The following is a 17,637-nucleotide window of genomic DNA, read 5'->3' as shown; positions in this document are numbered from 1 at the left end:
ATTGTTTAATAAGAGATTTAGCATCTTTGGTTATCCAAGGTAGGTTTTTGGCTTTGGAGTGCATTTTTCTTGTTAGAGTGAGGTTATTAAGGATGTTGAGGAAGGCATCATTAAAATATTGTACAGCTTGGTCAAGGTGGAGTCATTTTAGAGGTGACCAGTTGCAGTTTTGAAGTAGGGAATTTAAGATGGTAGGGGAAACATTTTGTTTGTTGTGTATAAAATGACATTACAGGGGGAGTGAATGCGTTTCCTTAGAAGAAAGGTAGGAGTGTGATCACTGAGAGAATTGGAGAGGCACCCAGCCTGGTGGGCAAATTTGGGCTTATTGGTTAGAATCCATTCTAGAATAGATTCTTTCTTAGTGTGTTTATCGATTCTAGTGGGAAGTTTAGAGTTTGGGTGAAATTGAATAAATTGATAAAATTGGAGGGGTTGTCAGATGAGCAGAACAGCCAGTCCAAGTTGAAATCGCCTAGCACTATAGTTTCTTGGTTGAAAGTAAAGAATGCCCAAGATAGGAGACTTTCAATAGTAGGTAGATTATTTCCTGGTAGTAGGTAGGAGGCAGTAACTATGATGGTTTTATGCGGATTTACTTCAAAATTGGGTGGTTAGAATTTCTGCTTCTGATAGATCTGGGGGAGTACAGATTAATTTTTCAGTTTTGAGGAAATTTTTATACATGATAGCAATGCCTCCACCAGAAAAGTAAAAGTTTATTAGTAGTTATTTAGCAAGGTTAACATACCTGAAATCAGTGTAAGAGGGACTATTCCATTCATCATACAGAAGGAATATCAGTTACATCAATCTTTAGCATTTCAAAACTCAGAATAGAATAAAATTTCTCAATCAGTAGAGCTAGAATATCAATTATGTCCTGTATGCAATGTACTCCAATTATTTTTTTATATAAAGATTTGTTGATCTGATGTTGTCTGTTCAATGTTTGGGTTCTCGGATCCGACCTTGGTGCCTTTTATCCAGAGCTTTGGAGCCGAGAGCTCTGACTTCTCCTTTGCCCACAATTTCCTCCTTCTGTCTGATTTGCCTCAGATCTTGTTTGATGCCTGTTCATCCAGACTTGTTTTTTTCTGAGAGCTCTTCTTGTGATCATGATAAGTGAAATCCAGATTTTTCACTTGTTTGCTTCTCCTTTTAGCTTGTAGTATTTAGCTTAGTGTAGTTAGTTTTTAGGTTAGGTTAATGCTTTAGCTAGTCAGAGTGGAATAAAGTTTCTCAATCAGTAGCGCTAGAATATTAATTATGTCTTTTATACATTACGTTCCAGTTAATATTGTATGAAGATTAGTTGTTTTTTGTATGTAGTTATAGTGTGTTGTTTCTTTTTTCCTTTTATAAGTTTAGAAAAGATGGTAAACACCCATCAAAAACACAGTGTTATAGATTTAATGATTTTCTAACAATTAAGATTTGGTAACAGCAAAGAGGAGAAGTTATAATCATTATTCGTTATAAAGTGAAAGTATGAGTGAATGCCGGTATTGGATTGACGCCAGACTTGTTAGGGGTAAAGGGAGGAATGGTAGTAAAAATGTATGGATGGTAAATAGAGTCATATGAAATTATGCACAATGCATGAGGACTGCCTCGGGTGTAAACTGTAAGGAGTGAAAATAAAAACTATTGAATTAAAAACAGATTTAAAATGTGGCACCTTTTTAAGAAGCATTTTAAAATTTTGCTTTCAGATAATGAATGTGTTTAAATTATGGAAAAGTGATAATTAAGAAGTAAAGTTAGAGGGAAGGAAAGTGTAATAATTATTGCAAGAGAAATGGTGTTCTGGTAGGAAGAGGGGCTGTTTTGTTAGGTTACATTTTAAAATGAAGTATTCTAAAAGAACAAGGGGAACAAGTGGAGTTGAAAGGGAAAATACAAAGAAAATCAGATAACTTGTAGTATTGCAAGAGAGAGAGAAAGCATGTACTGGGGAAATATGGAAGGTGTGACATGAAAGGGAAGATCATGATAAAGGTCATAACGTAAAAGGGAGAGCAGAGCAGAAGTCTGATTTGAATGAAAAATAGTGCCCCCCACCCCACCCCTAACTATATATACTAACTCCAGGGTCGCACTACATTGGGGAAGGGGACATATCCCTGTTATTTGCCACTGCAAGTACTAGTTGTCAGTCAAATGAGTTTCAGTCAAGTAAGTGTGTGTGTGTGTGTGTGTGTGTGTGTGTGTGTGTGTGTGTGTGTGTGTGTGTGTATATCTGGATATATATATATATATATATGTGTGTGTGTGTGTGTGTGTGTAGAAATATATATATATATATATATATATATATATATATATATATATATATATACACACTGTATATATTTATTTATATATTCCATTATTTCAGTAGAGTACCTTACAGACACTTTTGTCTGTAGTACACATAGCACAGTTGGGTTTAATATTATTTGCAGATCATGTTTCTGGTCTAGATATTTGGTGCAGAGGGATGAGTTTACAAACTATGAAGTCTCATTCTCTTTAGCTGTTGAGTTGATTCCCTTAGTTTCCACCTACATTTAAACAGACTAATGTTTTTGAGTCCCACTTGAAAATCAGATTTTCATCTTAGTATTTACTGTTGCCATCATTACTTCTGGGATTCCTGCCTGCAAGAGCCTGAGAGCTAGCCCAGCTTCTTGAGGTCTGCCTTCCCCTACAGACATCAGCCATCTCCTTCCCACCTGTGTATTAGGACATCAATGATATAACATTGATTTTAGTTAATGCCACCTTCAGATCTGTCTTGCTGCAGGTTCATGAGCATTGCATGCAATACTTAGAGTATTCAGTCTGGTATCTGGTCACAGATAAGTCCCACACAGGTATATATATATATATATATATATATATATATATATATATATATATATATACACACACACATATATATATATATATATATATATCTATATATATATATCTATATCTATACACATACATACATGGGTTCCCTTCAGATGATCAAACTTTTAAAAGCTCGACTTTCATATGGCCAAGATCATATGATCAAACTTTTAAAAGTTCAGGTGGTCTGAATGGAGACCTCCATACAGCGAGGAACAGGAAGATTTCCCTTTTCCGCAATGTAGTGTGATCTCAGAGTTGATATATTTAAATAGCGGGGGGTGTGGGGGGTGTAGGGGGGGGCTTGCCCCCCTGCTAGAAACATTTATTTAATTTTTTTGTTTGTTTTAATTATGTATTTACATGTTCAAACTTTTAAATGTTCGATCATTTTGTCTTGGCCATATGAAAGTCGAACATTTAAAAGATCGATCATGCAAAGTAGACCCATACATTTATGATGCGCACACACACACACACACGCACACACACACACCCCTATATATATATATATATATATATATATATATATATATATATATATATATATATATATATATGTATATATGGGTATATAAAATTGTATTTTTTGTGTCATACTAGATGTTTAGTACTGATTGTTAAAAACAGAAAACATTAATTTAGAATTTGTTGCCACATATTAAACAAAGATTTTCATGTGTATTTTGTATTGTTTAGGCTGAAAATATGTTATGGATGGTTATCCAAACTGCACCACATTCACTCAGAGGATATTCCTACACAAGGTAAACTCTTTCCAGGGGGCCATAGATCAAAAGAGGGCATGCACCCTGCCCTCTGCAACCAGAACATCATTCAGACCCTCTAGGAGCCCCTTCCTGAAAATACTCAGAGAAGGACCCCATGGAAAAGAATCAGACCTCAGGGTATGCAGCTGATGGCATTGCTGGCACTGAAGATACTGACAGCAGCAGTAACTGTGTAAAGCCATTACAATGAATACCCTCCCACCCCTAGACAGTGACGCTAGCAAAGGGTTTTCTGCTGTGATCCAGTGCATGACTAAAATGCATGTGGGTATAAAACAAAAAAAATAGCTGGTGAGAAAGGGGCTCTAGAGGACGGGTGTATTACTATTTGAACATGGTTCTCTTAGCTAAAGAAGGACACAGGCAACAGGACCAGAGTGGGGTACATCTGATTGCTGCATCTCCATGACAAATAGCTCATATGGGGTGGGGAAGGGTGCTGTATTGTCCTATGCCTCTGTCTGTCTGGGGGAAACATCTCTTTGCTTGCTGCACCATATCGTGAATACAGTCAGACTGGGGATGCTCCCTAGGGGACAGCATTCTCCTCTCTCTTTGTAAACCTAGATATGGTTATTATAGGACTCTGCTGAAGTAGAGTGTCACCCTTTTTGGTGTGGCTATTATGCGTTGGAAATTTACACTAATGATATTGTATGCCTGTTCCTCTAATTTACTGTGGGAGCATGCAATACATTTCTGGTGTGCTCCATTTTATGGAGCATTGTGAGGTGCTCAGTTGCACTGGAATTGAGCATAGTTATAGTACCATCCATAAGGGCTTGCATGTTCCCTTATTTGCATACCTGCAGTGAGGAGTTAGATAAGCTATGTCTTAAATGTTGAGCATATTGTTTTGTAATCAGACCCTCAGTGTGGTTCACTCCTTTTTTCAGTTTATATTAATAAAGATAGTGTCCAGTTTGTCTATATTATGCACCAGCTAATAGAAGTAGTTGATAAAAGCAAAGCAAATCTTTGCTGACTGTCTTTCTGGTTCCAAGCAGTTCTAGTGACCGTTTATCTCTCTGGCTTATATCTTGGATGATAGGTTGCACTAGTACTGGTTACTATGTGGTTCTAACTTGCTACAGTATTTTCAGAATACTTAGCTGTTGATTCCTCTACTGCAATGTGAATTTTGTGACCGAATAGACTACGGCACAAATTATTGCATATGTGTCCATGTGTATGTGAGTATGTCCCTATAGAGTATATATGTGTGCGTGTGTGTATTTATATATATATATATATATATATATATATATATATATATATATATATATATAGATATATATATATATATATATGTGTGTGTGTGTGTACAGAGACACACACACCTGTACAGTATGTGTTCATACAATTGTATGTCTTTGTGTGTGTGTGTGTGTATTCGTACATATCAGTTATACCAATTGTCAACATGCTAAACATTGATGTCTTTACGTCAAAACCGTGGATGTCGGCAAGCAAGTACATGTGTCTAAAAATAGCCACAGTACATGCAAAAATAAAACAAGCAAACAAATTAATTCAAACATCATTTTTTGCAGGGGAGCAAGCCCCCCGATACTAACTGCAAGATCACTCAAACACTGGGTAAGGGCATATTCCCCAACCCAAGGAATTGTTTGATCTTAGCTACTTGTCAACCAGCTGTTTAGCTGATCATAAACTGTTGACCAAACACATGCGACCATAAGGATGAATACTTGCATACCTTCACACAAGAGTGTAATTTTATGTCCTTTGTTTCTTGTTTGTACCATTTGGCTTTCCAGTATTACTTCTGTTCAGAAAATTTTGACCTGCATAAGCAATAAATATAAGCAATGCTTGTTTTTTTAATTATGTAAACAACAAAAAATCATTGTGGGATGAGAGAGAATTAAAGTTTCTACAGTATTTTTTTGTTGATCTCAGTGTTTATACACTGTATAGATAATTTATTTGTCTCTATGGGACAAGGTAAAGTTAAGTTGTAATGGGTTTCATGAAATGTATCAAAACAAGTTTACTGCAGAGTGAATAAGGCAAATGTAAATTGAAGAGAGTCAGTAATATATTTACATTGGTTGGCTGTGTCCCACTGCCAGAGTGAAAAGTATTGTGATCATATTTTGACCTTTTTGACTGTGCATGTGATTTGGACTTGATGTGATAGGCTTTTGGCCCAGCTAGTTGGGTGCTTTGTCTTTCAGGTTACTGTTTCAGGCAGTTACCCCACACACCCAACTAAGTTTAACAAAAAACAGAAATGTTTCTGTGAGTCAGGATTTGGCTCGGCTGTCTGATTTCCATGATCATCTGCCTTTTGGGCTGACTGAAATGGTGTTGTCCCTTGTACACATGATTATTTGGTCCATTTATCAGGCTAAGCAGATTGCTGTGCTCTTCATTAGCTTACTGTACGTTTTTCATTTTTTTGGGTATGTATACTTGGGGATGTGAGGTGAGAGATATGGTTATCTGCAAATGGGGGGATAAATCACAAACCAGTTGTAGCATGTCATGGTGGCTGAACTTATTGCTGGTTGATGATGCAAATCTGTATAAGACTGTCTTTTTGGGTATTGTCTGTGTTCTGTAGTAGTACAACTGTCAGGGTGTGCGTGATAAAGGACATTACTGTTATGTAATTCACATGTAGGATAAGTGCTTTGGGGCTTGTGTATTAGTGAAAAAAAGTTTTGCATTTGGGGTATAGACAGGCATATTGTTTTTTTCACATGATATGAAAAGAAGAGTGTGCATAGCTAATGAGGATTGTAATACTGAGCCAGAAGAACAAATCGACTATATGAAGGGCTAGTGTGATGTCAGTAGACAGCAGGAGATGGATCTGTTTTTGTACAGGACTGTCACCTTCTGTGTTGCATCTTGTTATTAACATTTCCTTAAAACAGTAGCGTGGATGTGATACTGAAGAGGACAGCTTGCATATGATGCAAAAGGTTAAGACCTTCAGCTTATGCTTAGAAGAGAGTGGAGTAAGCTTGAGAACTAAGAAACTGTTATGTACTTTATGGGTGGTATAAGTATGAGAAGGGGAGATAGGAACAGAGTTTAAACAAAGCCATGTTTTGTGAAATTTAAAGAATGCAGAATTAGAATGAGTTATCAGAGGTGCTGCTAAGTGGAAACAGTGAATTATTGTTGTAACCCATCAGTGAAGTAGTTGTCTTAGTAAGGTTGAGGGCAAGAGAAAATAGACTGTGAATGATTAACAATAGTCACTGAAAGCAGTTGAAATCCACCTTTTTATTAACACGTAAAGTGCTGTACTAGCATAGTCTTCAGACCAATTGCTGTTGTTTGTAGTTAAATGTTTACATGTTTGCAGTGTTTGGCTGGTTCTTGTTTGGTAGGGAAGATGAGGAAAACAGGAGGATCTGAGTGAACTTAAGCTTTGTTTCATTCTGTGGTACTTGTGAAACGTTGTTATACTGTACACATTGTATACCACTTAATGGCTATATTTCAGCTGCATATTACTTTTTAGAGCAAGTCTTTGTCAGATCTGTAATTTAAGATGATGTGCTGTGGATCGCTAAAACAATGAAGCATCTTTTTTCTCATCTACTTCTAGTGCCTGTATGTGCTGATGTTAAGAAGGAGGCTCAGCAGTCAGAAGTGCCTACACTCCATCAGAGCCTTGCAGGAGAGTGCTTTACATGTACTGCATGTAAGAGGAACTTTCCAGATCAAGATTCCTTATCTAGTCACACATTACAGGATCATATGTCCACTCCCAAGGATGAGGCAAGTGATGCAAACTCTACCTCAGAGGAGTGTTTGGAGTCTGCCAGTGACTGGAAGTGTTTTATATGGCTTGGTCCTACTGAAGATGATCAGCAACCTTCCACTGATGAGAAACGTTTTGAATGCTCTGATTGTGGTAAGACTTTTCGGTGGAAGCACCATCTTCTAGGCCATCAGAGGATACACACAGGTGAAAAACCATATCCATGCAATGTTTGTGGGAAGAGCTTTAGGTGGAAGGATAAACTCACACGCCATCAGTGGGTACATATGGAACAGACACCATTTAAATGCAGTGAATGTGGAAATTGTTTTACAAGTAAATCTCATCTTAATACACACAAGCAGATCCATTCTGAAGTGAAACCTTACAAGTGCACTGAATGTGACAAGTCTTTTACAAATAAACACTATCTTGACAGGCATCAGTGGGTCCACATTGAAGAAAAACCTTATAAATGTGTGGAATGTGGAAGAAGTTTTTTAGCTAAACGGGATCTTGTTAATCATCATTTGAGTCACTCTGGAGTAAAGCCTTATACTTGTTCACACTGTGGGAAGGGTTTTACAACAAAACAATATCTCATTGTTCACCAGCGTAATCACTCTGAAGTAAAGCAGTTTATCTGCTCTGAATGTGGTAAGAGTTATAGAACAATGGCTTACCTTGCTGGGCATCAGCGAATTCATAGTGGACAAAAGCCTTTTCAGTGTCCTGAGTGTGGGAAAAGTTTCAGATGGCAAACTCAACTTACAGGTCATTTGTCAACCCACACCGGAGAGAAACCTTTCAAGTGTACACACTGCGACAAGAGTTTTGCAACCAAAGCATACTTGGCTAAACACAAGAGGAATCATTCTGGAGCAAAACCTTATGTATGTGCAGACTGCGGAGAGACTTTCAAAGGTCAATCTTCTCTGTACAGACACCAGACTGTTCATCGAGAGAAGCGTTTTAAATGTCATGAATGTGAAAAAACCTTTATATGGAGGCATCAGCTCATCGATCATCAACTGGTACATACTGGAGAAAAACCTTTTAAATGTACTGAATGTGATAAAGCTTTCAGTACTAAACCACACCTTAAGTTACACCAGAAAATTCACTCAGGATCAGAAACTCATAAGTGTAATGAATGTGGGAAGATTTTTGCATTGAAAGCTTACCTTCTCAGACATCGATACATTCACACAACAAGGAAGCCGTATAAATGTACTGAATGCGGAAAGAGCTTTAGGTGGAAGGACAAGCTCTCAAGCCATGAGAGGGTTCACACAGGAGAAAGGCCTTTTAAATGCGATGAATGTGGAAAGAGTTTTAAACGGAAAGATGCCCTGCAGTACCATCAGAAGTCACACACTACAATAGTGGTTTCTTTAGTTCCATAATTTGTTAGCAGTTCTTGTACAGACTATATCCCCCCACACTCAAAAAGAAATATCTTCTTGCTGACTGTGATGTTTTCACATCAAAGTGAAGTACTGGGAGTTTTTCCAGCTTGGTAAAATGCCAAGACAATATCCAGGCTTTTGAGAATTTGACGATCATTAAGATTTTTAAGACAATCAGCAATCATGTGATATTGCAGTTCTAATAAATTACAGATGTTATGAAGTGAGTTAAATCACTGCATTTAGCAAAGTCAGAGTGCAGCTCTTCGTTATTCATCTACACTGTTGCCTGTTATACATATTTTTCAGCTACTGAAATGTAAAATTGTACATTCAAAGATACTCTCCCAAATTTTAAAACAAAAAAAAAGCTTATGATCTGCAGTTCTGAGAGACTAGAGAAAAAAATTTTAAATTAGGATTTACCTTTTATTGTCACCCTTTATAAACTTTAAAAGATTTTACTGTATAGAAAGTCTTGTACATAATTTTTCAGCCAAATGTAGCTGTATGTTTTTTTCCTACTTTCCACTGAAATGTTTGCATGGCTCAGAGGAAGAACAATGGCTTTTAAGAACAATTCACAGTTACAATTTTACTGTTGAAAATGTATTACTTCTTTTTTGTAGGTGTCCTGTCTGCTTGCACCACTTCTTAGCTAATTATATAGTTATATATGTGTACATGTATGGATGGGTCCCTATCAGTTAATCAAGTTTTCAGAAACTTGAAATGCATATCGTTGAGTCCATATGATCGAGTTTTTGAAAACCCCAAGCTTTTGAATGGAGATCGCAGTAAAGTGTGGATCGTGAAATTTACCACTTTCCTCACTGTAGTGCAATCTTGCAGTTGGTATATATAATAAACAGGGGGTGCCCCCACATGGGAGTTGCAGAGGGGCTTGTTTTTTTTTTTTGATGTTCGAGTTTTTGGAAACTCAATCATAAGGTCTCAACCATATGAATTTTGAGTTTCTGAAAACTCGATCATCTGACATAGACCAATATGGATTCACTTCAGAATCTTGAAATTCCGAAACATTGAATTTCATATGATTGAGACCATATGACTGATGTTTTGAAATATCAAAATTCTGAAACAAATCAAAAAAAAAAAACAATTTAAATGTTTCTGTAGGGGAGCAAGCCCCTCTGCACCCCCACACCCCACTACTTAAATATTCCAACTCTGAGATCGCACTACAGTGAGGAAAAGGGAAATCTCCCATTCCGCACTGTATGCAGATGTCTGTTCACAATGTTGGGATTCCAAAAGTTCGATCATATGGTCTTGGCCAAATGAAATTTAATCTTTCAGGATTTCAGCATTGTGAAGTGTTCCCACCTATATATATATATATATATATATATATATATATATATATATATATATATATATATATATACAGAGAGAGAGGGAGAAAGAATTCTACTTTCAAGTCTCAAAATATTGAAATACCGGATTTCAGTGTCTTGAGATAAGAATCACGAAAATCCACTACAATGAAAGATTAAAAAAACGAACCTCACAATATTGAAAGTTCATAATACAGAATTTTCAGTATGAGATGTTCTGTTAAAATACAAACACAGCCTTCCCCTCTACATCATAAAAAACAAAATGACCCACACACCAACAAAATCCTAGTAATCTACTATTAAGCAGGGAGGCGAACCCCCTCCCCCTGCACCCATGTGGTGGGCTGTGGCCCCCACCCCCACTACTTACATATGTATCGACTCCGAGGTCACACTACCAGGAAAAAAACAGCAAACCTACCATTATGCTCCCTACACTTCCACTGCATACTGTCAAAGCTATACGTGCGAGAAACACATACACTATGCATATACAAAAATCACTACATTCAACACTTGCACACACAAACACTATCACCTACCTACCCCAACCTACTCCTAAAACTTCCCAACAAAGTAAAACAAAACACATTTCTATCCAAAATCCTTACATACTTCACACCTACCTGAATCTCCGCACATAACCACACATCTGTTGCCAAGTCTATATCCCTGAAACCACTACATCTTAAAGGGACAGCATACTATACACAACGGACCGCACCACAACTACTTCAGATTCGGCATACTCAGTTTTATTATTATGCAGTTTCGAACAACTGCACTTTTGTGATTCTTGTCTCGAGATATTGAAATTTGGTATTTCAGTATTTCGAGATTTGAAAGTAGAACTATATATATATATATATATATATATATATATGTACACGTATCTATATAAATATAGATATGTGTGTGTGTGTGTGTGTGTGTATGCATGTATAAAGAGAGCAGTAGATATATATAGATCCATCTCTCTCTCTATATGTATATATGTATATATATATATATATATATATATATATATATATATATATATATATAATTTTTTAAGTACTATTTTTTTGGGGGAATTTTGCGAACCTTTCCTCACATCCCTGTACTCTTTGTACTCTATTTTGTTAAGCCTCATGGAGCATGAAGCTACTGCCCTCCATGTCTGACCTTTAGTATTACTGCCATATTCAGACATTATTGATGTTAACCTATTTTATATATTTTTAGGCAGCCATAGTGGTCCAGAATATTTCTGTTGTAGTGTGCCATGATACTTCAGACATTGCAAACCAATGAGATAGTCTCATTGAAGAATTTACAAACTTTTGAGGTTGCATCCCTTTTGATCCCTGAGGTTGTAGGTCTTTTTTTTATTCAGAGTAATGCTTCTTGGTATGCTCTTTGTTTATACTGCATCTCTTTATTTTGAATTGTAGGGCATTTGATCACCAGTGTAGACCTATATCTGTGCAGAACTGTTGTTTTTAATGAGGTTATAATAAGCAGCGGACCTAGTTTGCATACGTTCTTCCAATTAATGCAGACCGATGTAAGGATTATTATTTCTTATTTTGATCTGTAAATTTTTAAAATCATGTGTGTGCTACTTCTACCTTCTCAGTTCAGTTTATTCTTTTTCCAAGCTGGTAGTTGCCCTAGAGTTTTACCTCTACCAGTTTCACATGTGTATTGATTTTTTTTATGAATAAAAATGTGCTAAGTATCACTCTGTCCTCCATTAGTTTGTTAGGAAGAGTGTGGACCCATCCTAGCTGTTTACAGCTGTACTTACACTTTGCACATTTTTGGGTGTTATCACTTCTCTGCAACATTTGGGTGATGTGATTAACCTCCCTCCAGGTGTCTATTTCCAGTCTTTTTAACTTATCTCTTGTTATTTTATGTTAGTCACTACGTTGTCATACCATATGGTGGTCTGAGTGTCTAGTCTTAGTGCTTCCTAGATAGTTCAGTCTCCTCAGTTACTGTTGATCCCAAAAACGGAAGTGGGAGCTGTCTCAGCTGCTCTGTTTATTGTCAGTTGTGCAGAATTTAGACTTGACCTGGTATCGCGGAAGTGCTTGCTATGTTAGCAGTAGGTGTAATTTTTAGTTTCTCGTTGATAGTTTTCTTCCACTTAACAACTTCAGCATGCTTTTACGTATAATCTTTTGGTGTGTTCTGTGATGCTAACCTTTCCTTGAATGAATGGTTGCAAACCATTTTACAGGGTTCTTCAAAGTTTGTCTGTCCTTAGATGTTCATTAGTATCACTGCTGCAGTAGACTAAGGTAATATGGCTTATATCCTGCCCATGGTATAATTCTTGACCACTCTCCAAACTTGTACCCAGGCTGCTGTGGCATAAGTTCTAAAGAGAGGAAGCAACAGTCTGGGCACCAAAAGTACTCAACTTTCTTGCTACCCTAAAGAACACTCCTGCTAGGTATCAAAGGATTGACAGTCAGCTCCAGTCTTCCCTTAATGGCAGTTAAGTATGCTTTGGGGGAGCCATTCTACACAAGATTTTGATTTTTTCTTTTCTTTCATTTTTTCAGCTATAGTACCAGTCTCTTTAAATATAGTGTATTTATTTTTTACCGGAAATGTCTCATTACACAGGATATTTTTAGCTTAGGCTAATGATCTCTGCTTTGGGTACTTTTTTGTTTTTAAAATGTGCTACTTTTGTACTTTTTATGTTTATAGTCGAAGGACATCAACATTTGTAAGGAAAAGTGTGTGTAATGCCTGTGTACACTTCTTGACAACTTACCTTCCAGCAGTCTTCTTTCAGCTTCTCTTATGATGGAAAAGGCATTCCACTATACTTGGAGACAAAAGTGTATTGTTTGTACATTCACCTTTGTGACTTTTGGGTCTGTTGTGGGGGGACAGTACGTATATGCAGTGCTTGTAAACACTTGAGTTAATACTTGCCTTCTGATCCACTTCTTCCAGCTTCAGTTACTGAGAACAGGCTTCTCTCTTAGCAGGAACATTGATTCCCTTAGTGGTTCCACATTTCTGTCGCTTGCTGCACCTATAAAGAACAAAGCTCCTGCAGTACCCTTGCCTGCTCTGCTGGCTCACTCATTGCTTGAGCCATTAGAGGCGACTCTGCAGTGGCCACATTTTGTGCCTCAGACCACATGCTTGACTTCCCAGGACCCTCTGGTGTAGTCTCAACTGCCACTGTGGACTTGGGATTTTTCATATTGTCTGCAGCTGTTCCGGTGTTCATTCTGGGCATGGGAGAACCACTTTTTTGGTCATGGGAATTTCTTCAGGCAATTCTTCCCTGGGTGGCTGAGGTAAAAGACCTAGTTTCTGGGTTGAGATTCCAGCCTTCAGTTGGTCTCCATGTAGGGATGCCCCAAGAAAAAAGGGAAAAAAAGACATAATTCTTTTGAAAACAATGTTTCTGTTAATAAAGATGACTTACTTAAATAGGCTAAGGGCTTATCGTAGGTTTTGAATCCTGTGAAACAGCAGGGAAAATTGAGTTTAAATCATTGTTCCACCATTCCTGAGGATATTTTATCAGTCTGTCTTTGTCATAATCCTCTAAGGATGGAGGTAGAGCTTAATCTATGTTTTTTTCACATGTCCCTGAGTCTGATTCTAGGCAGAGTGATTCCTCAGTTTCTGCTGTAGAGGAATTTTCCTTTGCTGAGACTGTGTCCAGAATGAATAATTTATTTCAGCGGGAACATGTGGATGTTCCCTGTTCTTTAAGATGTCATAGCCCATTATTCTCCTGTTATGCCACCCTTGGAGGATGCTTTTGACTTGGCTTGCAATAATCCTGACAGTCAGTCTTCTGTCCATAAAAAAGCAGACAGATTTCATAAAGTTCCTCAGTCTAACAAGCATTTGATTTTTTATCCCGGGTCTCACCCCATCTGCTATTTCTGTTTCTTTTCCAGCAGCTAGCTACATTTTGATCATTGCCAATATTTCTCCTTTTGAGGGGTGTGGGAAGAGAATCTTCTTCTATTTTAGTTTTCAGAATTTTGAACTAATAGGCTCATGTGTTGAAGTACATGCTGGCTTTTGTTGACAGGTTGAGAAATGTGTATGTCAGTTTGCCTTCAGAAAGAATGTCCTTTCTGAATCCTGTTATTACTGTGCTTTTTCAAGTGTCTAGACAGCCCTTTCTGAATCATGTCATTACTGTGCTTTTTCAAGTGTCTAGATAATCTTTAAAGAGTGTGTCTGTTTGTTATACTCTTGTGTCTACGGCTACAGCTACTGCTACAGTGATGATATGGTTTGCCTGGATACATAAGTGAAGTTTTCAGATGTTAAGTCTGAGATTTTGATTTTTCCTTTGGATAAGGAGATTTTGTTTGGTCTTTCTGCTACTTGGGTACTCAAAACAGTTTGATGAAAGAGACAAATTAATTCAGGGGTTTACTGAGATTTTAAAGCCCACTTTTCCTAAATTTACTAAATCCCTTAGTTCCTTTTTCAGAAAAGACAAAACAAACAATCCCAACAAGCTTCTGGTAAGCAGGGCTGTAAGAAAACAATAGCAGAAGGAATCTAATAAAAAGCAGGGCTCCTTTCAGTAAAACGGACGGGCCTCCTTTTCAGAATGACTATTGTAGCATCCTTCCACCAATTCTTCAGTTGTATCCCAGAAATTGTTTCTCAGTCTTCCTCTTTGGCAGCAGATTGTTTCAGATAAGTGGGCTCAGGAAGTAGCCCAGGAGAGTTACAGGTGACAGTGAAAACCTAGCTCTTTTTCGGAGTATTCCTCCTAATCCTCCAAACCAGACAAAACTGTTTCCTCTGTTTTAAATCATATGCTATCCATGAGAGTCATAGAACCAGTGCTCCAAAATCAAATGTGAAGATTTTACTCAAGAATGTTTCTTGTGTCAAAGAGGGATGCTTCTTGGAGACAAGTTCTCAACTTGTCTATTCTCAATTTGTTGTGAAAGTGCCACAGTTCAAGATGTTGACTTTACGAAGTCTGTTATGCCACATTCCTTGTATGAGTTTTTTGGTACCTCTAGACTTGAAAGATGCTTATCACATACGCATTGCCACAGATTTCAGAGATTTTTGTCAGATTTTTCTGTGTATGGGTCATATTATCAGCTCTCTCTGCATTACCCTTTGAGTTATCTACTGCTCCACGGTTGTTTACAAAGTGTCTAGATGCAGTGATAGCTCTTTGTAGACTGCAGAGCATTCATGTATTTCCTTATGTAGATGGTTTGCTTATCTTTGCACAGTCTTTTTCCAGGTGTTGAGTCTTTTACATGGGTTACAAATCTCCTCGTCAGCCTGAGAGTTCAGATCAACAGTCAAATATCCTCCTTAATTCCTTCTCATAGGATATTTTTACTAGGATGCCTTCTAGATTCTCAAACTTCCTTGTAAAAAAAAAAAAAGGAAAAAATTGACTTATGTATAAAAGTTTTCCTGAGTTTGTCCAATTGGTCTTAAACTTCAGCCAAAGAATATCTAAGGATTCTAGGGTTCATGGCATCTACGATTCTCATGTTCCCCAGGCTACATATGAGAAAAAAATCAGTGTTTTTTTTTTTTTTTGTTTTTTTAAAACTATGTGGATCCAACACTCACCCACTGGAGTTTCAAATTCCAGTTCTGAGTATTGTGAAGAGAGAACTTCTTTGGTGGAGAGAACAGATTTCCCAGAATGCAGGTCACCTTTTATCTTTTTCAACCCCTGCTTAATGCATTACAGCAGATGCATTGGCTTTTGCTTGTTGTGGTGTATCTGTGGGGGTAAAAGTACTGGGTCTTTAAAAAAGAAAATGGACAGACCAAAGCACATTATTGTAAAATAGATTTTTATCTGTGATCCATGCCGTAGAATCTCATCATCATCAGTGATCCCCTGGACCTAAGATGATTGTAGATAATAATACACAAAAACATGAGGGCACAATGTCTCATCCCCGGTGCAGTCTGACTATGGTGGTTTGGGAGGTCAGCTGCCTTGAAGCATTATTTAACCTCAAGGCTTCAAACATTCTGTCAGAGCAAAATATAGTGGCAGACGTGCTGTGCAGAACCAGGACAGACCCTCACAAATGGAAATTAAATGAGGGAGTCTTCCAGGATTTGAACCAGTTATGTGGAACTCCTCAAACAGATATGTTCACCTTCTTTCAAAACAGGCAAGTAAACAAATTCTGCATCAGTACTCCTTTCAGGCAGGCCGGCCTGAAAAACGGATGCTTTTTCATTCTGTCAGACAGGAATATCCTTTATGACGTTCTGCTCTTTTCATTGCTTTCCAAGGTCATTCTGAAGATTCAGGAGGACCTTCCAAAATGATTGTGGTGACTTCCTTCTATCCTGGCCAACAGTGGTTCTTGCTTCTTATGAAATTGGCCAAGGGCAGTCATCACAAGCTTTCTCAGAGGTTGAATCCACTCTCACAAGACAAGGGGAGTTTGGTGTACCCCACCCTTAACTGCATCTAACAGCCTTAATGAATCAGTTTTTATACCTCGCAACTGATATGGTGCAAATTTTTCCACAAAGTTTACTCCACTCACAGTTATAATTATTCCACAGTTATCAGTACTAAACATGGCCTATATGAATCCAGACCATGAACTCTCTAAGCTTCTCTACTGATTTCATTCCCAAACCTGCAAAGCAGCCAGTGTAATACCATTACAAAATGCTAGTCCAATCATGGAACCCGGTAATGTTAGACTCTTCAGTCTCAATACCCTCTCAAATAAAACTGTGTGGTGTGTTCTCTCAGACCTCATTAATCTTGGCAGTGAAAATCTTTTAAACCTGGATCCTCAATGATGCAGCTTTTTTAAAGGAAGACCCTGCCTCTTGGCCTCATTAATTTTTTGAAAAAAGTCACAGAAACAGTGTATGCTGGTTTCGCAGAACATATAGCATATCTAAACTTGACTAATGCCTTTGACATATTCCCACACAGGCATTATTAACAGCTGTCCACTGCAGTAATCTAACTTTCTGAAAGAACCTCTATTCGTAGAGTCAGAGGTGTCACTCCTGAAAGCAAAACAGTTATCAGTGGTGTACCACAGGACTCAATATTGAGCCCTGTCCAGTTCTCTCATCTGTTTCTGAGACCGTCAAGCCTTCACTCCTGCCCCATGGTTATCAAAATTTGCATGTTTGTAAACTGGGTGCTGTTATTCATTTTTGTATTGGCACACAGTTGCTCCATCATAGGCTAGAATATATTAACAACTGATGCAAGGACAACCATCTCAAACTAAATAAAAAAATGTGGTATAGTTCATTTTGGTAAACAAAATATTTCTACATCATACCCTGTAGGTGATACACACCTCCAGTCTGTACAATGTTGTAAGTGATCTAAGCAGTTGTCTTGATGATTGCTTAATTTTTGACCAGTGCTTCTCTATAGTGGTTTGGAAATTCTCTAACTCATCTGATTTCCAAAGACCTCTCCTCTG

At 37.6% G+C, this 17,637-nt stretch overlaps 1 protein-coding gene across 1 annotated transcript in view; it reads left to right on the top strand.

The window, feature by feature from the left end:
• LOC122808480 (zinc finger protein 91-like) overlaps window positions 1-17,637 on the top strand; it is a 1,038,194-nt gene that overhangs the window by 847,315 nt on the left and 173,242 nt on the right. Inside the window, exon 5 of the mRNA XM_044079437.1 lies at window positions 7,261-8,816. Within this exon, the coding sequence (XP_043935372.1) occupies window positions 7,261-8,816 (1,556 nt within the window). The remainder of the gene's footprint in view (window positions 1-7,260; window positions 8,817-17,637) is intronic.

The sequence above is a fragment of the Protopterus annectens genome, chromosome 8.part0 (assembly GCF_019279795.1).
Source record: "Protopterus annectens isolate FY-2018-M chromosome 8.part0, PAN1.0, whole genome shotgun sequence".
Taxonomy (NCBI): domain Eukaryota; kingdom Metazoa; phylum Chordata; order Ceratodontiformes; family Protopteridae; genus Protopterus; species Protopterus annectens.
Note: the sequence above shows the minus strand (reverse complement) of the source record. Positions and strands in the feature narration are given on the sequence as shown.